The 23,726-nt window shown below is 46.9% G+C and overlaps 1 protein-coding gene across 1 annotated transcript; it reads right to left on the bottom strand.

Annotated features, from left to right (window-relative positions):
• Nucleotides 1-976: 976 nt before the first annotated feature.
• PROX2 (prospero homeobox 2) lies at nucleotides 977-23,511 on the bottom strand. The gene is made up of 5 exons (XM_034992610.1): nucleotides 23,304-23,511; nucleotides 8,080-9,567; nucleotides 4,073-4,180; nucleotides 2,640-2,834; nucleotides 977-1,182 (listed from the first exon to the last, which is right to left on the bottom strand). The coding sequence occupies exons 2-5, from the start codon at nucleotides 9,403-9,405 to the stop codon at nucleotides 997-999; spliced, it is 1,815 nt and encodes a 604-aa protein (XP_034848501.1). The 5' UTR covers nucleotides 9,406-9,567; nucleotides 23,304-23,511; the 3' UTR covers nucleotides 977-996.
• Nucleotides 23,512-23,726: the final 215 nt, after the last annotated feature.

Raw genomic sequence — 23,726 nt, 5'->3', positions numbered from 1 at the left:
GGCATCAATTGCACTGATCTTCTAGAGCCTAGTTGGGTTGTCCCGCTGATAAACCCCCAGCAGATGAATGAATGAACAGCAACACTCAAGTCCGGCAGCAAGTTTGCTTTGGGCATGCTGGCATGATCAGTGGAAATCCTGGGTGATGAAGCATTCCTGAGTACTAGGCAGGGGGAGTCAGATGACAGTGCCCCATCAGGGCTGGATGCTTCCTGGGGACGGTGGCCTGTTTGAGATCACGAAAAGCAGCAGGAGGTGGTCCCACATGTAGTCTGGCATCAGAAGGGCTTAGGTTCCTCCATGTTCCTGACCATCCCTGCTGAGTTTCCAAACGCCTTAGCCTTATACTCTGGCAGGTTACCTCACAGTTCTCAAACTTGGGTTTGGTTATTTTTCAAATGAAGAGAATATCTACTTTTGAGAGTGAAAAGCTTAAAGGTAATGTATTTGAAAGTGTCTAGCAAAGTGGAGCTCGATAAATAGGTAACGAAAACCAGCAATTTGTAAAAAAAAAAATAAAACACACGCACGCACACACACACACACACACACGAGATAACTTTATCTGAAAGCCAAGGGGAGAGAAAACTAACATTTGTGTAGTGAGTAACAGTTCATAGAGTACTTTAGGACAGAGTATCTTTTAATCCTCACAACCTGGCTTTACAGATACAGAGATGCTGGCAAGTTCCCAGGGTCACAATACATGGAAACAGTGGAGTGGAGATTTAAGTTCTGATTCCAAACTGTGTGTCCCTTTTATAATATGCTACCAACACACCAGTACGTTTGGTTGATATGTTTTATAGTTAGGATTAAGACTCTGAGGATTCTGAAAAAGGAAATAAATGATCAGAAGTGGGTAATAGTCCCTATGTGGTGGGGGAGGGGGGATAGTTTCTCCTTATGCCCTTTTTCTACGACTACAGCTGTACTGACTGCCATTTAAGACAAACCTAGGAAACCCTGGCCAGTTGCTCCTCACTTTGTGGGATCTTAATTCTGAAACAGCTCCTGGGGATAGCTGGAAGATTTGAATATCTCTGGGATATCACTGTCCAGTTTCGAAATAATTTTATAAATGGGTTTCTTCCAGGAAGGATCTGAGTCTTTACCCGCGGAGACAGCCCTGAAGAACTCCTGCAACGTCAAGCTGGCAATTTCCAAGAAGCAGTCAGGGACCTGCATTCCCAAAGAGACCCAAGAGAAAGAAAAGACATGAGGCCGAGGAGCCCTGGCGCCGTGCAGACCTCGATGTTGCCTGTTCCTTTGGTAGTGGGCTGATAAAAGCATCTCTACTCTCCTGGCTCTCGATTTCTGCAGCCCTAAGAATCCCCTGCTCTCTCATCAAATACAAACTTTAAGATGATGGTACCCATGAGACAGTCCTGGGAAAAAGCATATTAGGGACACTCCCTTTGTAGGAAAAGCTGAATCTACTAATGGTGATGTTTTTAATAAGTGGGAAACTCTGACTCCGATTGAAATTAAATTTGTGGTTCGAAGGAGGTCTTTAGTATTCTCTTCCTTAGTGCCTAATGTGGAAAGGCAGGCCCCAAAGTTTACAACTGTTGTACCTCATCCCACCATCTTTTGGGGTTGGATCCAAAAGACTTGGAATCATTCCTGCCTCCAAAGCCAAGCACGAGGTGGAAGGGGGACTCAAGAATATGTTCCAGGACCTCACTCAGACTGGCACCATAAATGATGGGGAGTCCCACAGGTCCTCCAAATCCAGCCTGGCCCACAGCTTGCCACCACTGCATGCCACATGACCACCCCACGTGGACAGATGTGGCAGCCCTGCCCCATCCACACACCCTGACCCCACGAGCCTCAGAAAGGAAGCTCAGGTTTCCAGACATATTCTGACAGAACATCTGGAAGATGCCAACAGTTCTTCCCTTTCTTGGAGGCATCTGGGTCAAGTGAGAAAGGCAAGGAGAGGGAAGTGTAGTCAGTGACCCGCAGAACGGGACGCCAGCCCAGTAGAGCTGTCAGCTGCACACAAGGAAATGCGTGTCTGGATTAGGAGTAATCACCTATGACACCTAGGCCACTTGCTCACACTTTACTGATGCTTTACCTCTAAGGTGCCACCAGTGTGCCTTCACAGAGACCCTGGAAGGATGGAGAAGCTTGAATACTGTTTATTCAGTATTTCAAGAAAGGATCTGAGGTGACTTGCCATGAAAAGCCCACAAATAAAACTGTTCAAGTGAGAACAAAGAACCAAATGATGACACAAACAGAAATTATAAAGAAAACGGAGGCCAAGTCTAGGTGCTACAACAGCCGGGCATTTAGTTGTGTGCCTCCTAGCACTAAGGGGAAAAGGGCAGCAAGCTATGGAATTTTCCTTTTCCTTGCAGAGTATTAGATCTAAAATGGCACAACATCTGGTCAACTTCTGTTTCAGTTTCAGAATGCAGACTGGCTGTATATTCATCTTGTGACATCCACCTGTTGCCTCAGAGAAGGCGTTCAGTCTCGTCTTTGTGGGTGGTACAGACATTGGCCCCAGGCTGCCCTGGCTCTCAGCAACTCAAGGACAGACACAGAAGGGGATCTTTTCTAAAACTCAATCACGAAGGGAAGGCACTCATCAGACCTCAGGGGACCCAAGTACACGGTCTTACCTCAAAATCATTTCCCTTGTTATAGTGCATATTGAGAGCTCGGAAAAGTTCTGAGTCGCGGAGTACCATCAGCATCTTGGGATTCGTGACACCATCTGAAATCGCTTGCCGGGCAAATTTCTCCATTTGGATGTAATAAAATTCACGAAAGTTGCTGAACCACTTGATCATCTGGGAGGTTATGCAGCGGTTGAACTGTACAAACAACAGGGTCCATCAGGTCAGACGTCTGCCATGGGGTGTTCAGAGTCAGAACTGGCAGCTTCCGGTTCAACATAGGGCTTAATAAGGATGGCTTCAACCACCATTAAAAAGGGCTTTCCTTTTTGGGGCGGGGGCGGGGGGGGTAGGCAGGGCAGAGGAAGACAGAGAATCTTAAGCAGGCTCCACGCCCAGCACGGAGCCTGACCCCGGGCTCAGTCTCACAACCCTGAGATCATGACCTGAGCTGAAATCAAGAGTCGGATGCTTAAACTGATTGAGCCACATAGGTGCCCCAAAAAGGGCTTTCTTTAAAAAAGAAGCCACACCTGTTTTCCTAGCCTATTCACTTACACACAGAAAAATCTCAATTAGCTATGATGTCTATTAGAAAATATTGTTTTTGATATACTGGATTTATGACTTTGTTTTTAACCCATGAAATGCCTTCCGTGGTGTCTAGTGTGACTTTGGTAGGGTCTGGAGTCAAGGTCAGATGCTTCTGCTGCACCTGGGCAGATTACATGGCAGCCCCAGAGCCTTCTGCCAGGTCGAGGGCAAAAGGAAGGCCTAAGGGTGTAGAGTAGAGAGCAGTTCATTGCCACCCTGGAGTTGCAGAATGAACTGAAATCTGAGTGTGGTGCAGGGGTCAACTGAGCAACTGAATATGAGGGAAAGATCTGGAAAACACAAAGATGTCGATACAAAGTATTAGCCACCCTATCCCAACAGCCAGGGTAGAGGACGTCATCAGAAACTTTACGGGAACAGGTAAGGTCTGGTTCCAATCATCAGAGCTTGACTTTCTTTATTGTCACGCTTGATCTCTATGCACCTTCAGTCAGTTTTGAAATACAGCACTTTGAATATAAACAGGACAGTGTCCGACTCTTTATATATTCTTTCTTTTTCATGGTCTCCCCAGCAGAGACAAAACACTAGGCCAAAGGTGCCGTTTACTAATGTTTCCCTCTCCCTGCCACCTTCCCTCCCCGTGTGTTTCTGGGTATATCTACAGCTCAAAAGCTTAAAATTCAGATACCCAACCTTTGTGGCCCAAAGTTATTCATGCAGAGTCTCAGCCCAAAACTGGAAATTGTACTGATGCCATCAGCAACACGAAGGGGACCTGACGTGCACATATGATGACCTAGGACTTGCCTCTCGCTGGCCAAAACCCACTGCCTCTTGGGAGTTTTGCAGATGCTTTCAGAGGTGAAGAATGACTTTACCTGGACATCGGGGAAGTAAGCCTTCAGGAGGTTGGAGCTGGGGTAGCGTGTGAAGAAAAACATCAGTTTGGCCTTCTTCAAGTGACCAGGATTTAGGCCCTCCTGGATTTATCTCAGTGTCAAGGAAAATTAACACCAGTTTATCAAATAATTGTATCAATTTATCCAAAGAATGAATTGTCCTGTTCCTTATGGTTTCTATTTTATTTTTTCTAGCTGAATGGTGTATTAATTCCATTTTTCTGTCTCTAGCAAGTGTGATCAGATAAGCTTTTTCTTAGGGCACCTGGCTGGCTCAGTCAGTAGAACATGTGACTCTTGATCTTGAGGTCTTGAGTTCAAGACCCCTGTTGGGCCTAGAGCTTACTGAAAAAACTAAAAAAAAAAAAAAAAAAAAAAAAAAAAAAGCTTTTTCCAGATGCTGAATACCATAAGTGTACAGTAAATTTTCAGAATTTAAAAAACATTTGATGTGCAAATGTTCTCTGGCATATATGACATCAAATACAGTTTGTTGTGCTTTGTGCACTTTCAGAATAGAATGGGAAGAGATGGCAGGTCTGTCCCAGATTTCAAAACTCCATGGAGATATTTCCTTCCCCTTCTCTGCCTCAGTTTCCCCATCTGTAAAATGAGATGAGCTGACCAGATGGTCCCCATTCTATTCTCATAGCTCCCTTGGCAGTGTTCAAGCCAACAAGCCCCTAACCAGCCTGAGTGCCGGATCACAGTTTGCTTGGGCTCAGGAAGCTTGATCATCTCGGTTGTGCCTGCTCCCCGTGTGCCCGGCAGAACTCTCCCTCACCCCTCCCAGCTCGGCTCGGACACCCCTCCTCTGTGACATACTTCCTTGCTGAATTAGGCCTTCCTTACCCCAGGCTATCAAGGCTCTTTGTACAAACCTCTGTTGTAGCAATGACCTTACTGGAAGTTTTACTGCATGTTTGTCTCCCCAGTTAGACTGTGAGCTCCTTGAGGCCAAGGACCTTGTCTTTTCATCTTTGTATTCCTCGTGTCTAGCCCGGTGCTAGGAACATAGTAGGTGCTCAATAAATGATTGTTGGCTGAAAGAATGAATGAGTGATTAGATGGTCGGCCTGAATCCATGATATTCCAACCCGTACTTCACCTGAGAACAGACCGCTTCTCCTCTAGTAAGAGCAGGGTGCTGTGGTGTGACTGCCTGGCACCAGCATGGGAGGAAAGTCAGAGCCCATAGCATTCCCAGGGACAGTCCTGGGGCTGGGTGGGAAGCCTTACACAGAGTAACCTTGGAGTTCAGGTCAGAGAGCTGTACCTTTAGGACAATTAAGACTCCTCAGCAGCACGTATCAGTTTAGCCAAAGGAGACCAAGCCAAATGATTACAGTTATAACCAGCCCTGGCACCCAGGCTGCTGCCCAGAGGACCCCTGCCCTTGCCTCCTTGGGCCCACTTCTTACCCTTCTTAAAGGTTCACAAATGCTGTGGAAAGAAGACTGGATTTAGAAGTTCAAAGACCCAGTTTCAGACACTGATTTTGCCACCTATTAGGGGCAAGCCACTTACCTTCTCTGGGCCTCATTTCTTAAAATGTAAGCGTAGTAGTTAAAGCTTGTGCTTGGCAGTCAGGTCCTGGGTTTGCATCCTGGCTCCACATGTGTCTGTCTTGTGACTTTTGGCAAATTAGTTTTCTTCTCTGTCCCTGCCTCTCAGATACCTGATCTAGAGTGGAGGCCTGAAGACGGTGAGGTCACACAGGCCCACAACCCCTTCCCTGAAACGCTGGGCCAAAGGGGCTTCAGATTTCAGAATTTGTTATTTTATAATGGCCACATGGTGCATCTACCATATGTTAGTTAACGGCCAGAGCAGGGGCTGTGGCAGCAGTCCGTAATCCAACACACTCGTATTTCCATAGCCAAGTGGACGGCTATTTACACTAAGTGGGATAGTCGATAAATAGCCTCCAATCAGGGCAGGGCAGGTTTTGCCACCGAAAACGTTCCCATCAGCCTTCGGGGGAAGAAATCACAGGGATTTTCAGAGCTCTTGAGTCTCAGAATTGTGGCTAAGAGGTGGTGGACTGATACCCGGGAACTGGGGCTTCCCTGCCGGCCACGCGGAAGGTGCGCAGCGCATCAGGTGCTGCCCCCTACTGCCTGGTCACCGCACCTGCTCTGCCTGTTGGCCGGATGTCGTATGAACGTGAACGTGCTTTTACGCTTCTTAGTAGCTTGCTCTTAGCGGCTGTCATTGCCCACAGGAACACATCTCTAATGCTGGAGTGTAGGCAACAGGAATGAGGGACTAGCTGGGGAACCAGGATGCTGCCTGGGGGCCCCAAATCACTGCACGCAGCCAGCCCTGTGGGTGGGCCTCCAGACCTCCCAAAGCTCTCTGAGTCCAGTCCTCATTTCACGGAGCAGGGCTACGCACACAGCAGGTGCCCGAGAAATATCAGCATGCTCCTGCCAAAGGAAGTATAGCGGAGAACCTTGGGGGACTGAGTCCCTTAGGTTCTTCCACCATTGCCCAACTTTAACCAAGTGGCCTCTTACCAGAGGTCCAGACAAGTAGCCTTTGTCACACAGGGCGTTTTCCTGACGATCTGTCTCTACACCTCCAAGAAGATTTCCTACTGCCTGAGAAGCAGTAGTGGCCCCTGAGGTGTTCTTGGCCTTGGTTTTATAGCTGCTGCCTGCCGGCCGGCCTCAATTTCCCTCCCCCCTCCACCCCGTGCCCAAGCTTTAGGGGTGTTTCCAACACCTGTGACCAGAAGAGGGCGCTCCTAGCCTTTAGGACACAAGGGCCCACCCCGTCCTGCCGCCCTTCATACAGCTTCCCCGGCAAAGGACACCACTGTTCACACCTGGATAGGCAGGTGTGACCTCTGGAGACTCAGTTATAGGCTGCCCATGAGAAGGAGCAGCATGAGCTCCGCTCGCTAAAAAAACAACATCCAAACTAATGTTGTCAGGAACTTTAGTCTTGCAAGGATGCTTGTTGGAAGAGGATCTTTGGTCATGTGCGTTTGAGGCTGCAGACCTTCTCCTCTTAGAGCTTCACATAGGACATCAGCATGTTAAAGGCTCTGAGAGTCTCCAGATCAAACTACCCAGTAGTAGAAATAACCGGTATTTAATAACCAGTATTTAAATAACCAGTAGAAATAATCTAGTATTTACCCAAGCTGCTTTTTTCCTAACTTAACAAACATTAATATCCTGAGGGAGAGTTACTCTGGGCAACACTATTTGAGAGACTGGGGTCTGCCTGAGGATTGCAGTAAATTCCAGATCACTACAGACCTGCCTGGGCCCCTCAGCCTTCCCCATGGGGGCCTCCCCCTTTAGATTCCCAGCCCCCAAGCTCTAGTCCTCTCAGCTGCAGCTTAGAAGCTGTTCCTCAGACTAAAGGCTTCTTACCGCTCCCAGATGCCTCTTGGGTCTAGTCCCTCAGGAAAGCCTCCTCTCTTCCATCTGCCTCAGAAGTTTCTGGTCCCTCATGGCTTCCCCGTGAATTACCTGGACAACCTAGGAGGATCCAGAGGCTTTTTTGCCTGCGGAGCCAAGAGACTGGGGAGCCATGCTTCAGATGAGGTCATTCCTTTGACCCTCTCTGCCTAGGTATACAGGCCACTGACAACCAAGTTATGGGGTTTTTCCTTCCATGGGGTACTTATCATATTTTGGAAGCCCCTTTGAGTTTACAAACAAACAAAACTCTTCCAGACCCAAAGGAAAAAGTCAGTAGTGGTAGAATCCAGTGTGTCACAGAAGAAGGTAAAAAGAAGGTAAAGAACCTTTCCAGCATCCTTAAATCCCAGAACGTGGCCACCACCTTGTTAGAACCTCATAACTATGAGCCACAGGGAAGGAGGGCCCGGGAGCAACATTAAGAAGTCCATGGGGAAAGCAAAGTGATTTAATGCCGTGGAGTTATTTGTCCCCGCCTCCCCTCACCTTCCAGACTTCCCATTTCTCTGGGCTGTGGCGGTGAGAACTTCAGTTACCAGTAAAGGATATGTGGACTGAAGGAAAAGGCCGCACATCGGGGGCGGCCTGCAGACCGCCCTGTTCCATCTTCACTGAGGGGAGAAGGGGCAGTCTTTCCAAAGGACGGGGAGGGAAGGGCAAGGCATGCTGCTGCTGGCTCAGGACTGATGGTCGCAGTTTGACGGCTCCCCATGGTCGCAGAGCGGACTCTGAGGAGGGGTGACTTTGGGAAGAGGAGTCGTGGGGAAGGGTGATGCTCCAGTGACCACTGGGTCCGTGGCCCAGTAGCTGGCTAAGAATCTGATTTTCCTGGATGTGGGAAGGCGCAGTCAAAGGACAGTTTGCTGGGGGACCCTGATAGGATCTGGGGATCATCCTCAGAGAGGCAGGGTACCTAGGAGGATCCAGAGACTTGGCCAGTGATAGGGTTCGCAAGGGGACCGCAGTCTGTGGCTGGGCCCTCCTGGGCAAGGTGGCCAAAGGAAATCGATCTTTACAGGCACCTCTCTCAGGAGGTGAGGGCTCACTTCTCCCCTCTGGCACAAGCCCCTGGAAGCTTCTGCCCAGCTGAGTCAGGTGGCCTGGTGGATCCAATAGTACCTTTTGTAATACTGAGTCCACAGCTTGGGACACTGCCCCGGTCAATTCTTTCCTCAGAATCTCCAGCAAAGCCCGCGCTCCACAAGGAAGGAACCTGGGCTCCTCAGACTGGTAGCCCGCCTCAGACGCTCTGTGTTTTTCCTCCCCGGAGAGGTCCCCACGGGAACCCTGGAAATGGTCACTGTCCATAGCCCAGGGCCTAGATCCATAGCCCTTCCTCTGCTTTACGCTCAGAGGGCCCTTGTCCGTCTCGGAGCCTCCTGGGTCCTGGGCTGTGTCCCTGGGCTCAGCAGCCTGCAGGATGTGCTTTTGTAAATGTCTTAGCTGTTGCTTCAGCTGATGGAGCTGTTCCCTTACCCGAGGGCCCCCTTTCCTGCTGCCATGGTCTCCGGCAGGGCCTGGCTTCAGGGGGCCTTGCTGCATGGGAAGGCTCTGCTTCCTCTTCCGCTCCCGGGCCTTCTCTGGGCAACAGGCACCATCCCTGGCTCGGGCATTGCCCGGGACCAGAGCCAGAGCGTGAGGAGAGAGGCACATGCCTTGGACGATGGTCTCCACCCTGGCCCTCTTTGCTTGGATGTTCTCATCCCAAAACCAGTCAGGGTCGGCAAAGCTGGAGCTGGGGCCCAGGCTCCAGGCAAAGGGGGAGTCTCTGCCCTTCTCTCGAGGGGCTGGGCTTCTCTCACCTTCCATACAGGGTTCTGCCAGGTGGGAGCAAGCCCGGGACAGAGGAGGAAGCAAGCCAGGGTTTGGATCCATCTCAGAGTTGTGGCTCCCTGAGGGAATCTCTTCTCCGAACGTCCTCAGCTGGAGGGGTACCCAGAGCGAGCTGAGGGTTCCTCCTTTGCACTCAGAAGGATCAGAAGCAGCTGTCAAGGATTCAGACTCCGTGATGCCAGAGCTTACAAACCTGAGCAGACTCTGGAATTAGAGACCGGAAGAAAACGATAGCATACGTGATTTTGAACAGTGCTTTTCAAACCTGAATGTGCAAACAAATCACCTAGAGATCTTATTACAATGCAGATCAGATTCGGCAGGTCTGGGGTAGGGCAGATTCTGTATCTCTAACCAGCTCCCTGGTGATGCTGTGCTGCTGGTTGGGATCCTACTATAAGAACATTCCTGAGGCACCTGGGTGGCTCAGTCAGTTGAGCATCTGCCTTCGGCTCAGGTCATGGTCCCAGGGCCCTGGGATCGAGCCCCGCATCGGGCTCCCTGCTCCGCGGGAAGCCTGCTTCTCCCTCTCCCTCTGTCTGCCGCTCCCCCGCTTGCGCTCTCTCTCTGTCAAATAAATAAATAAATAAATCTTAAAAAAAAAAAAAAAAAAGAACATTCCTAAGAGTGATCCTTCAGGGAGAAACTGCATAGGGCAGTTTTACTAGGGCATAACCATAGAATAATAAAAATAAATGTAAGAGCAGCAGTAACTGCATAACTGCCATTGGGCCAAGAACTTCACATCCATGCCTAATTTAATTCTCATAACATCTCCCTGAGAATGTTGTCATTCTCATCTAAGAAATAAGGAAACAGGCTCAGAGAAGTTAGGTAACCTCCCCAAGTTCATACAACTAGTAAGTGACAGGCTGGAGTCCAAACAAGGTTTATCTGATTCAGAGTGACTTTCTTAGTGTCTACGCCACAACCCCCACCCCCAGGAACTTGTTAAAAATAGCAAATTCAGGAACCCCCACCAGTCCCGCACAATCAGAATCCCTCCATACTGGGACAGGGAACCTGCACTTGAAACCAGCAAACCAGAGCTTGAGAACCAGCTGTCCTGCTCCTGGAAGAATCGGATTATGCATTCATTTTCACGTTCAACAACTATTTATTAAGCACCCCCTATGCATCGGGCCTTTGAGCACTTGGAGAGACAGTGGTGAATCAGAGCAGCAGAATCCTGCTCTCATGGAGCTGGCTGCCTCCCAGGGGAAGAGGGAATGAACACGTCTATTTTCAGGTCGTGATACCTGTTATGAAGGAGAAGTGCGCTAAGGGGTTGGAAGTTGGGATGAGGGTGTGGGAAGAAGCAGGGAGCTATTTTGGGAAAGCCTGCCTAAAGCTATTTTTTTTTTCCCCACAAAGTATCAAAATACACTGTACTTTAACCAGGAGGCTTCAGATAGCAAGTTTAAGGCACTTGGAGTTTACAAAACATTTGTACATGCCACCTCATTGCACCTGGCGCCAAACTTGAGAATCAGTGTAATTCTCCCATTTTACAGGGGAGGAAACCGAGGCTCAGTGAGGCTGAGAGTGGCTCTCAGTTACTAAGATCTCAAATCCTGGGGCGCCTGGGTGGCTCAGTCGTTAAGCATCTGCCTTCGGCTCAGGTCATGATCCCAGGGTCCTGGGATCGAGCCCCGTGTCGGGCTCCCTGCTCCGCGGGAGGCCTGCTTCTCCCTCTCCCACTCCCACTCCTGGTGTTCCCTCTCCACTGTGTCCCTCTCTGTCAAAGAAATAAATAAAATCTAAAAAAAAAAAAAAAAATTTAAAAAAAGATCTCAAATCCTTTGACACAATCACACTTTAGCGGCCACCCTGGAGATGGAAAGACCTGTACAAGAGACTGACTTCAGGGCACCCTGGTGGAGCAGTCGTTTAATTGTCTGACTCTTGGTTTTGGCTCAAGTCCTGATCTCATGAGATTGAGCCCTGCATTGGGCTCTACACTCAGTGCGGAGTCTGCTTAAGGCTTTCTCTCCTTCTCCCTCTGCCCCTCCCCTCTGTTCTCGCTCTCAAATCAATCAATAAATCTTTAAAAAAAGAAAAAGAGACTGACTTCTCTGTCAAGTGGATGCCTCCTTTCCTACAAGAGATAAATGAATTTCTTTCCTCCAGAAATTTCCACTCTCCTTTGCTTTGCTTGCACAAATGCTGGCAGGACAGAGTCTGCTTGTTTTCTTCCTACTCTCGATCTAAAGTTTACTTGGAGTTCTCTACCTCGGGCAAACCTTGGCTTTTCAGGAGCCTCTGGGTTCTTGTGTGGACGTGGCCACACCTCCACCTGGAGCTGCCGGGCGACCAGCAGAGATACCCGACAAGCTCCCCGGGAGCAATGCTGCTCCCACTGCCAAGGCGGAGGGTGGGAGGTGGTCCTGCCGAGCCATCACGAGGCAACTGGCACTGAAAGCGAGGCTCGTGGGTCAGAAGACGTAGAAGGTTTTTGCTTTGAGTAAGACATTTGTAAATTACAAAGATAAAATAGATGATTTGCCGAATTAATGTACATTTAAAAATGTATCGCTAAATTCATTCCAACAGTCTGGATGGTTTACCACCTCATGAAGAGAGACACGTTTCTTAACTTCCTGCGATCATTTGACAATGAATATATAGTATTTGTATAATATGAAAAAGCGATTTTTACATCAGCTCTTACCATCTGCTAGGCATCTCTGGGTCATTCATTAAGCACACATTGGCTGCTTTCTAACTAATAATGATCACTGAACTGGCAGAATTGATATTTTAACCAAGAGAGACTCGCAGTAATACAAACTGTATATATTTTCAGGTAAGTACCTTCCAAAAAGAAGAGGGGATTGGTTATGATTATTCTAACTGCTGAGTGAACATCTCCTGCTTAAATTCAACATTTTCAAGCCCAAACTCTATAGTTGCCCCTCTGCCTCACCTTGCATACTACTGATCTTGTTTAAGCTGGAAGCTGGGAAGTCTCCTTGACTCTCCCCAACTCCTCATCCTCAACAGTGATTTGGTTACCATGCCTGGTCATTTATGGCAAAAAATTGCTCTGGACTGCATCCCACCGTGCCTTTCCCACTTTCTTGATTCAGGGTCTCAACTTTTTACCTAGAGAATTATAATACCTCATGACTGGTCCCCCATCCTCTAGCCTCTCCTCACTCTGGTCCTTCTACATTCATTCATTCAACAAATGTGGATCGAGTGCTGACAACAGACAAAATCCTCTGCCCACGTGGAGCTAACATTCATGCAAAGGGAGCCAGATGTCGTAACATACTAAGTAAGTATGGAAGGCCATTGTAATGGGGCCTTGTTGGCCACTGTGAAGATGTTGGCCTTCACTCTGACATAAATGAGGGCCCACTGGAAGTTTATAAGTAATATGACCTGACTCAGTTCTTTTTTTTTTTTTAAGATTTATTTATTTATTTATTTATTTATTTATTTGACAGAGAGAGACACAGCGAGAGCAGGAACACAAGCAGGGGGAGTGGGAGAGGGAGAAGCAGGCCTCCCGCAGAGCAGGGAGCCCAATGTGGGACTCGATCCCAGGATCCTGGGATCATGACCTGAGCCGAAGGCAGACGCTTAACGACTGAGCCACCCAGGCGCCCCCTGACTCAGTTCTGAAAGGATCATTTTTTACTGGATGGAGAATAGACTGGGGGTGGGGAGCAAGGGTAGAAACAGCCTTAGAACACTCTAGGCCTCTAGGCATCTAGACAGTGACCCAGAGGATAATAATGTAGTGAGGTGTCTCAGACCAGGACAGTAGCCAGGCAAGTGGCAAGTTACATCAGATCCTGGTATATGTTGAATGGGGACCCCACGTAATTTGCTAACAGACTGGATGTGGAGCACAGAGAGAAATAAAGTATCACCGATGATGACTCCAAAGCATTTGGCCTGAGCGACGCGGAGGACGAAATTGTATGAGCTGAGTCGGAAGGACTCTAGAGGAGTGGGTTTGGGGAGGAATATCAGGAGCTCTGTTTTGCACGTGTTGAAATTGAGATAATTATGAGACATCTAAATGAAGATGTTGAGAAAGCAGTTGGATAAATAAGCCTGGGACTCGGTGAAGAGATCTGGGCTAAAAATAAAACGTTGATGGTTGTCAAATGCAGACGGACGAGCTCACCAAGGAATGAATGTACACAGAGAGGAGGAGGGCACCAAGGTCTGAGTCCTGGGGCAATAGCAACATGAAGAGGCTGGGGGTAAGAGGGGAATGAGTCAAGGGTGAGAAGGAGCAATCAGTGAGGTAGGAAGAAACCTAGGGGTGTGGGAGTTCCTAAGAGCCAAGTGAAGAAAGTGTTTATAGGAGCAGGGACAGCTCAAGTCACATAAGGATTTTTAGTAACATAGAGGCATTCGAGATCTTGATCAGAGAAGTTTTGGTGGAGCGCAGGGAGAAAAAGCCTGGTCGGAATGGATTTAGGGCAAAGGACAAGAGGAGGGCTTGGTGACGTTAACTATGACAACTCTTTCCAGGAGTTTTGTAGAGAGGAGAGAAACGGGACAGTGGCTGGAGGGAGAAATGGGGTCAAGATAGAAGAAATAACAGCATATTTGTAGGCTAATGGTGATGCCGTAGAAAGATAGTCTCTTACTGTAGGCCAGAGGGGGAGAAGTTCTGGAGCCCGTCCTTGGGTAGGAGGGTGGGGGCGAGATGTCACGCCTGGGGGGAGATGGACTTTAGCGAGGAGGAGCCTTGGTTCATCCATGATAGCGGGGGAGGCAGCGTACATGGACAGGAGCTGCCCGCTGGGTAGCTGCGGTGATGGTGGGAGCCAGTGGAAATTCCTTTTTGATGGTCTCTGTTCCATCAGCAACGTTGGCATTGGCATTAATTTTCTAAAACATGGGCCTGCTTATGCCCATTCATGGAATCAGTCCTTGCTAGCTGCCTGTTGAATATAAGGTACGGATGTCTCAGCTCCACTTGCCTAAGCATTGCCACCGAGCTGTCCTGGGCTCTGTGTTCCCTGAGCACGCCAAACTCCTTCATGACTCCAGGTCTTGGCACTTACTATCCCATCTGCCCGGAAGGCCCTGCTCTCACTTTTCTACCTGGCAAACCTCTACTCCCTTTCCAAAATCCAACTGAAATGTCACCTCCTCTCTGAAGTAATCAATGTGTCTTCTCCTTTATTTTTGAAAAAGATTTTATTTATTTATTTGAGAAAGAGAGAGCACAGAGGAAGAGTGGGAGGGAGAAGCAGACTCCCCACTGAGCAGGGAGCCCGATGCAATGTGGGGTTCAATCCCAGGACCCCAAGATCACGACCCGAGCCGAAGGCAGACGCCCAACCGACTGAGCCACCCAGGCGCCCTGTCTCTTCTACTTTAGACTGAGAGTTCCCTATTTGTGTCCCCAGGTGGTGCCTGACTTCCAAGGGTCGCCAAATAGATGTTTGCTGACTCAGCTGCATAAATTGTTTTTTGTGCTTCATGTAGACTGATTTTCATCTCTTCATTAGAGGTACATTATTTCAGATCTTTCTAGGATCTACACGGAGCAAAACCAATACAGAGACAGATAGATAGGACACAGAACCACCAACTTTGCCAAATCTCCCTTGTGGGTTATCTAAGGTTTTGGTTTTTTGAGTTTCCATGTAGTCTGTGTACTCCAGAAGACAGAACTACTGGGGTAAGAGAAGGAGCTCAGTGTGCTTAATGAAGCAACAATCAGCGGGAAAGTCTTGAGGCCAGAAACTAGACTCCAGCCAGACTCCACTGTGGTTGGATGCCCAGAGATGCTTACGCCCATCTCTGGAGGACAATCGTGGAAACTCTGCATCTGGGCAGCTGAGAAACAGGAAGCCTGTATGTTGGGCCAGCGTGCCACCCAGAGCCCTTTACCTGGGTGTGGCATGAAGCCGCGATGCTTTCTGTTTAAAAATTAACTAGCAGCGCACTCACATTTACTGACGGAATAGCAATTGCCACAGCCCTTTAAAAATAGCTTTACTGGGTTTCTTAGATGATGAAAGCAATTAAGGGTCATTTTACTTCCCAAAGATAGACATGTACTGAGAGGAAATGAAAGATACCTGTAATGCTGCCTCCTAGGAAAAAAAAAAGTTTTGGTTAACTTTTTCCATACTTTTTTCTCTGTGTACAGATAAACTTACATGATTGCTCCTAATTATATAAATTTTTAAAAATGGAATTATAAATATAGTCCTATGGCTTCCTTTTTTTTTTTTTTTGGTTTTTTTATGTCAGTGAGTATCAATCTACAACATAGTGAAAGCTGATGATATTCCATTGTATGTATATATCATAATTTATTTAGTAAATTCCCTTTTGATCAGACAGATTTTTTCTTATGTTGTCACTAGTATAGTAATACAGACAATAGAGTATGGACCATAGAGTCAGACTGCTTTGATTTAAATCCCTAGAGCCACTTACTACCTCTGTGACCTCTTGGTACCTCAGTTTTCTCATCAATAACATGGAAATGGAAATAACCATAACACCTACTGTTACCATAGGGTTGTTGTAAGGATCCAGTTTTTAGACCAATTCCTGGCACGTAGTAAATTACTGATAAGTGTTAGCTATTGTTCTTATGAATAATATTGGAATGAACAGTCTTGTCTATATCTCTGGGAACTTACACTGTTTTTTGCTTAGAATATATTTCTAGAAGTGGAAATTCTGGGTCAAAGACTAGGCATGTGTGAAACTTTTATGCTCATTGCTCAACTGCCCTCCAGAAATGTACCAGTTGATTGGTAGTGGAGATGGGGGAGTGACGGAGTAATTTCTGTATATTTCTATATTAACCAAATTTTTATAAGGATCTATTCATTGCATTGTTTGCATGTATATTTTTAAATAGCCAGTTTTCTTTCTTAACAACATATCTATAAAACACACATATCCCCACAGCCCCTCATCCTCATCGACACTGGGCATTCCTGGTCCTTTAATTCTTTGCCAATACGATGGGTGAAAATATCACCTCACCCTTTGTACCTCTGATTCTTAGCAAGCTGGCTCATTTTTCTCATATTTGGGAGGATATTTATGGGCTATATATTATGAAACTTAAACATGTTTATACCATTTGAGTCAATGGCTCTATGTCTAAGAAGTAAAATCAAGAAAATGATGCCATACCCACAGATTTATGTCAAAAACGATCATCCCACAATTAAAGAGTAGATACAGGTTAAATATAAATATGGTATTATCTATGTGATGTTATATTATGTAACCATTTTTTAAATCATGTTTAGGGGCACCTGGGTGGCTCAGGCATTAAGCATCTGCCTTCGGCTCGGGTCATGATCTCAGGGTCCTGGGATTGAGCCCCGCATCAGGCTCCCTGCTCGGCAGGAGGCCTGCTTCTCCCTCTCCCACTCCCCCTGCTTGTGTTCCCTCTCTCGCTGTGTCTCTCTCTGTCAAACAAATAAATAAAATCTTTTAAAAAATAAAAAATAAATAAATAAAATCATGTTTAGGAAGAGTTTATAGAACATTATTTTATAATAAGTAGGGAGAGAGAAAATCACTTATTAAAAATACAAAGGAGAAGAGATGAGAAAGAAATACATTAAAATGTTAGCAATGTTGTTTAGAATAGGATAGAACCATGGATAGTTCTTTTGCTCTATTTCTTCTTTTTACTTTTCTATATTTTCCATATTTTCAATGGGTACATTTTCACATTGTAATTTAAAAAAAGCAACCTTTGCCCTTGATAATAAAAAACTTGCATTTATGGGGAAGGCTATGCATGTGTGGGGACAGGGGATGTATAAAAAATCTCTGTACCTTCTGCTCAGTTTGTGAATCTAAAACTGCTCTAAAAATTAAAGTCTACTAAAAAAACAAACAAACAAAGCTTGAATCTTCTCATTGACTCTTTCCTGGATATACATTCCTGGGCACCAGATGTAAAAAGCTCTACTAGAGAAGCAAATTTAGCCACAAACATGAGCACAGAACACAGGGCTCATGAGATAAGTGCAAAGTTATGTAGGATTTTATAGCTAGAAAGTGTAAAGTGAGAGCAAGGTGGAATTTCAAGTAAATAATAGGCCTAAGAAAGAAACCGTGTGTCTGAAGTGTTAGAGGCCGTGGGCACGGGCTGAAAAGGCAGCCAGGGTCCGTGGAATTTTCAACTGCACAGATCACCTCCTAGCAGGGGAGCCCTTCTCCCTGTGAGTCTATGCCCTTCCAAGAAATCTTCCTTGATATCCACTCAAGGGGGCAAAGGGAAAGGATAGCTCACATGCCGGTTGCGTGTCTCCCCTTCTGTGCTGTGCCCACAACTGGGGAACAGCAAACACCTCTGAAACACTCCAGCAGGACCACCAGAGACCCAATCAGTGAAGCAAGGCTGGCTATGGGGCATCACGCAAAGCCCAAGAGATACAACATTCTCATCGCTGCCAGTGATGCTCGATCCAGATTTATGCAGACGGTTGGATTCCAATGAGACCAGTCATGCCTACCCAAAAACCACGCACAGTACGGTTGGAGAAATATGGAGGAAAATGCCTTAGCCTGAAACAGCCTCTCCCATGCAGACGGCACAGGATCTAAGGGTCCACCACAGGAAATTCATGTTAGTGATCGCACATCATGTACAAATACAGTATTCCTGAGCAGCCTCTCATCCAGGTACTCACCAGGCTTAACAAACTTTAACTGCCAATGTAAATTTGTTCAGGCTGGCACATCTCAATGTCATACAGCATATTTACATTTTACTAAGGTGTTTTCATATACAGCCTCATCTCTGTTTCATTCTCTGGGGGCCCCAGTATCATCCCCATGTGGCTCTGGGCTGGGGATGACCCCATCTATCTCTGGTCTCACCCTGGACAGCTCTCCCTGCATTGGCTGATGGTGAAAATGGGTAGAGGGGGTCAGTTTGACAGCCCAGTCCACACAGCCCTGAAACCCTGCTGGTCTGAGTCGTTGGTGTCTGTGAGGGTGATCCACTAGGTGCTGGACCTGGGCCAGACTCACTACTAACTCCTATGTGATCTTACATAGGTTAACTTTGCCTCTTTCCCTTCTTAGTTTCTTCATCTGTAAAAGGGGATTGGACTGATAATAGTGCTGTTTCCTAGAGTTGTGGGGGCTGCTCTCTCTCTAGCACCGACCATAGGCACTCCTTAATTTGCAATTTCCCTTTCCTCTAGGGCAGGCCTGGGAGGCCCCACAGCCCTGAAACTTTATTTAGCCCTGGAGGGGACTTGGGGATCATCTGGTACAGTGCCTGGGTTCCAGACTTTTAGATTTCAACCATTAATAAAATGAAAAACAAAAAATTAGACCAGCCTGAGAGGTCTTGATATTTTATTTGCAGGTAAGAGCCCCCCAAAAATAGGTAGGCAAAAGACTACAATCCACTATCATTTTTATTTCATAAAAAAAAAAAAGAATCTTAACTACCCTGGTTTAAAAAAAAAAAGAAAAGAAAAGAAAAGAGAGGAAGGGCATAATACCCAAATTAATTTAGATTTGTAAAAACCTCTACATTGTCTTTTCTGAAAACCAATGAACACATCACAGACCAGTGTGAGGGAACCTCGGATCTTCATGCCCTGCTCTTGCTTTATGGATGAGGCCACCGAAGACTGGTGAAATGACATGCCCAAGGTCACAAAGTGGCTGCAATGTCTCATCACTATCTAACAAAACACTTGTGGATGTGAGATCCTTTCCTGCAGCCAAGACCAGTGCCCTGGGCTGGGATTTAGGTGGTCTGGGCTCTATGACAGCCTTTGGCCCTCAAGCCACACTTTCTGCTTTTTCTGCTTTTCTAAAATGGGGATGAAATCGTCCCCTCACTCAAGACTGGCGTGAGAACCTGATGAAAGAAGAGTTTAAAAAGTGCTCTGGAGATGCCTATCAGGCTATTACAGAGTGAGATATTCAGAGCAAAAATTCCTGCTGTCCATGACTCGCTGGAAAATATTTCAGCCAACAAAAGCAGATGAAGCAAATACGGCACCATATGAACCCTGATTAAATCTAAGTCGTGGCTCTTGTGATGCTAGCTTCTCCACTTTTCTGCATTCTTGAACCTTTTTATAATAAACATTCCATCAAAAAAAAAAAGGTCTCTGGCAAGGTTACTCACAGAGAAGATGCCCTCAGGGAGATCCAAGTCCTGGGCTCTGCAGCCAGATGGGGTCTGCTACCCCAGAAGATGGAGCAGCCCACTCTTCACCAGCCTTGGGCATAAAGAACCATGGTCAGGAAGTGATTTTGCCTTCCTCCCCAGGCAGGCCCGGTGCCTGCGGCTGAGTGAGGCAAGCCTCTGGCCGCCCCTTCTCAGTGCAAGGCACCAGCTGACAGACCCAGCCCTGCTGCAGCAGTGGGGACAGTGGGGGCTGCCTAGCACAGCCAACCGGTGTGGGGGGGCTTATGAATATGCATTTAGAGGCCAGAGCTGGTTGGCTGCCACCCCCCACCATCTCCCCCCCCCCCCAACTCGGATGCCCAGGAAAGCCAGCTGGGAGAAGATATATTTTATAATAAAAAATGTTTTTTTAAAAAAATTCCCTTTTGATGGGGCGCCTGGGTGGCTCTGTCCATTAAGCATCTGCCTTAGGCTCAGGTCATGATCTCAGGGTCTTGGGATGGAGTCCCACATCGGGCTCCTTGCTCAGCGGGAAGCCTGCTTCTACATCTCCCCCTGCTTGTGCTCTCTCTCTCTCTCTTTCTCAAATAAATAAATAATCTTTAAAAAAAAATCCCTTTTGATGGGGCGCCTGGGTGGCTCAATTGGTTAAGAGTCTGCCTTCAGCTCTGATCCTCCGGGGAGCCCCATGTCTGGCTCCCTGCTCAGTGGGGAGTCTGCTTCTTCCTCTGCCCCTCCCCCCCCGCTTGTGCACGTGCACTCGCTTACTCTCTCAAATCAATAAATATAATCTTTTAAAAAATAAAATAAAGTTCCCTTTTGAAATTAAAATAAAACATATGATCCAGTAATCATACTACTGGGTATTTACCCAAAGAATAAGAAAATACAAATTCAAAAGGATATGTGCACCCTTCTGTTTATTGCAGCCTTATTTACAACAGCCAAATTATGGAAGCAGCCTAAGTGTCACTGATAGATGAATGGATAAAGAAGACGTCATATTGATAGATATAGATAGAGACACATATATACACTGGACTATTACTCAGTCATAAAAGAGAATGAAATCTTGCCATTCGTAACAACTTGGGTAGATCTAGAGAGTATAACGCTAAGTAAAATAAGCCAGCCAGAGAAAGATAAATACTGTATTGTTTCACTCATATGTGGAATTGAAGAAACAAAACAAAGGAGGGAAAAACGACAAATCAAAAACCAGACTCTTAGCTATAGAGAACACACTGATAGTTACCAGAGGGGAGGTGGGGGGATGGGTGAAATAGGTGAAGAGGATTAAGAAGTGCATTTATCTTGAGCACTGAGTAATATGTAGAATTGTTGAATCACTATATTTTACCTGAAACTAATATAACATTGTATGTTAACTATATTGGAATTAAAATATTTTTTAAATGTGAAATAAATAAATTCCCTTTTGAGCCATAAACACAAGTTTATGAACTTATATACATAACTCCTGTCGAAATAGATGATGCTGTGTCCTAGGAGGCTCTAAATACAGAAGTGGGTGAGAGCTCATTGGGTTGCACCTTGGACTCCACCGAAGCTCATATGTGAGTCTCAAGGAAATCAATTTCAACCTATATCCTCTGAAAGAGACTTCACATGCTACTGTGCAAGTGTGTGTATGTCTAAATCGTAACATCTGAGATTAACTTGGGCGATCATTGAAATTCTATGAGAAATGCTTTGCCACGTCATCCAGGCCTGAGCTTCTAAACTTTAGATAAGAATCTCTACAGTTAATTACTTAAAGATGAAAAAATTAAGTAGCTGTCTAAGAAATATTAACAGCAAACTCTTCAAGGGATTCCTGTTTTGGGGACTCTTCAGCTGCATCTAGCAGTCTTGTAAGCATGATGTCTTAGTCATTCCACTTGTATTTCTTGAGTACCTACAGACTACCAGGCACTGTGTTCTGTGCAGGGGATTCAGGAAAATAGAGTCATCATCTCTTTCCTCCTTCTGCTCTGCCCTGGAAAGAAGACAGGCAAAAAGCATATTATAATGCAAAGAAGAGATACGGGCATAATGCTTTGGAAGTACAGAAAGGGTATCTGTTAACTCTGACAGAGGGCATTAGGAAGGGACTCAAAAGAGACTTAGAGGATGATTAGGAGTCCCTAGGCAAATGGGAGGTGGGATCAGCCCACACAAAGATGGGAAGGAGTGAAATAGCACATGGGGGCCATTGCTAGTAGTGTGTAGGACTAAAAAAACTCAGCACCTGTAAAAATCATGGGGTGGATCATAACCTAGCCCAAGGCCAGGTTATCAGGTGCCGGTCAAACTGAGGAGTTTGAACTTCATCCTCCTGATAGGGAGAAGCAATTGAAAGACTTCAAGCATGAGAGTGACAGGAGTAGATTTGTGTTTCAAAGGATCTTTGACATGGACATGGAGGATGGGTTAGAGAAAGTGATTGTAGAGGCCCAGGTCCCTTTAGGAAGCTTTAAAAATAGTCCAGGTGAAGGATGCTAAGGATGTGATCAGGGGCAGCAGCTGGGCAAGAAAGTTTTCTCTATTTCTAGTTTCTCTCTCTTCTCTATTTCTAGTTTTCTCTATTTCTCTGTTTCTAGTTCTGCTTCTGCCCATCCCTCCAGAATTCCAGTGGAAGTCCTTGCAGAGTTTGGATGAGTGATGGCACCCTAAAGGTGCCTGAGGACGAGGTAAGATGACTCAACTTAAGAAACCAGTATGAGCAGGCACTAGGGACACATTCATTCATTCATTCATTTTTTTTTTCTTTTTCAAGATTTTATTTATTCATTTGAGAGAGAGAGCACAAGCAGGAGAGGCAGAGGGAGAGGAAGAAGCAGACTCCCCCCTGAGCTGGGAGTCCACCGTGGGGCTCAATTCCAGGACCCCAAGATCATGACCCCAGGCAAAGGCAGACATTTAACCATCTGACCACCCAGGCGCCCTCATTCATTCATTCATTCATTCTTTCTTTCTTTTTTTTTTAAAGATTTTATTTATTTATTTGAAAGAGAGAATGAGACAGAGAGAGAGAGCATGAGATGGAGGATCAGAGGGAGAAGCAGACTCCCTGCCGAGCAGGGAGCCCGATGCGGGACTCGATCCCAGGACTCCAGGATCATGACCTGAGCCGAAGGCAGTCGCTTAACCAACTGAGCCACCCAGGCGCCCTCATTCATTCATTCATTCTTAATTCCACCAAAGCTTATAGAAAACCTTTTCTATTAGGAAGGTGAGCTATAGGGGCACCTGGCTGGCTCAGTTGGTAAAGCATGCAACTCTTGATCTTGGGGTGGTGAGTTCCAGCCCCACTCTGGGCATAGAGATTACTTAAAAATAAAATCTTAAAAAAAAGGAAGGTGAGCTATAAAGGTGATTCTGGGCATTCAAGGGGAGGGAAAACTAAAAAGGGGGAGGGTAAGCTATGTGCTTTCACTTTGAAGGTATCCGGCCGAATTGTTATTACACACCTACCTACCTATGCCAATCTCTGTTCTAAGTGCTGTGAATACAGCAGTGAACAAGACAGACAAGGTCCCTAATTTAGTCCTTTATATTCTAGGGATAGAATGACTAATAAACCACCTTCAAAATACACAGGATGTATGGGGAACAATTAGCTTGGCTGGAGAGAGTGTGAGGAGGACTAGGGAAGATCAGGAGATGTCGTTTCAGAAGTAAGGCTACTTGTTGAACCCTTCAGAGGTTCCTTTGGGCTGTTTCTTTGTTCTGGAGTTAGAGAGGCAGGGAAGTGACTCTTCCTTTTTTAAAAAAAATCTATATTTGAGGAACCTGAGGTTCAGGGAAGCGAGGTCACCTGCCCAAGGCCACCCACGTGTACGATCAGGCAGGCTTGTCCGCCAAGGTCCGAGTTCAAAGCCCGTGCCAGCCTCCCGCTCTTTTCCGGTAGTGCAGAGGTGGAAACGTGCGGTGTCCCGGGGTCCCAGAAGGAGACGGGCGCCAAGCTCAGGGCCAGCCCTGCGGAGAGGTGTGGGAGGCGGGGTGGGACCCCCTGGGCGGCCTGGTCTCTGGACGGTCGTAGGCACCCCCGGAGTGCCGGCGCAGGCCGGCAGGCAGTGCAGCAGGCTCCGAGGGCGCTCCGCCGCCGAGGACTCCCGGGCGCAGACCGGTTTGCTGAGGTGGGGCCGCTTCGCGCTGCTAGTCGGTTCCCCCCCCGCCAGTGGTTCGCTCCGAACACCCCTCCCCGCGCGGCGAGTGCCGCGGCCCGCCCCGCTTCCGG

The sequence above is a fragment of the Mirounga leonina genome, unplaced genomic scaffold (assembly GCF_011800145.1).
Source record: "Mirounga leonina isolate KUSES-001 unplaced genomic scaffold, KU_Mleo_1.0 Mir_82, whole genome shotgun sequence".
Lineage (NCBI taxonomy): Eukaryota > Metazoa > Chordata > Mammalia > Carnivora > Phocidae > Mirounga > Mirounga leonina.
Note: the sequence above shows the minus strand (reverse complement) of the source record. Positions and strands in the feature narration are given on the sequence as shown.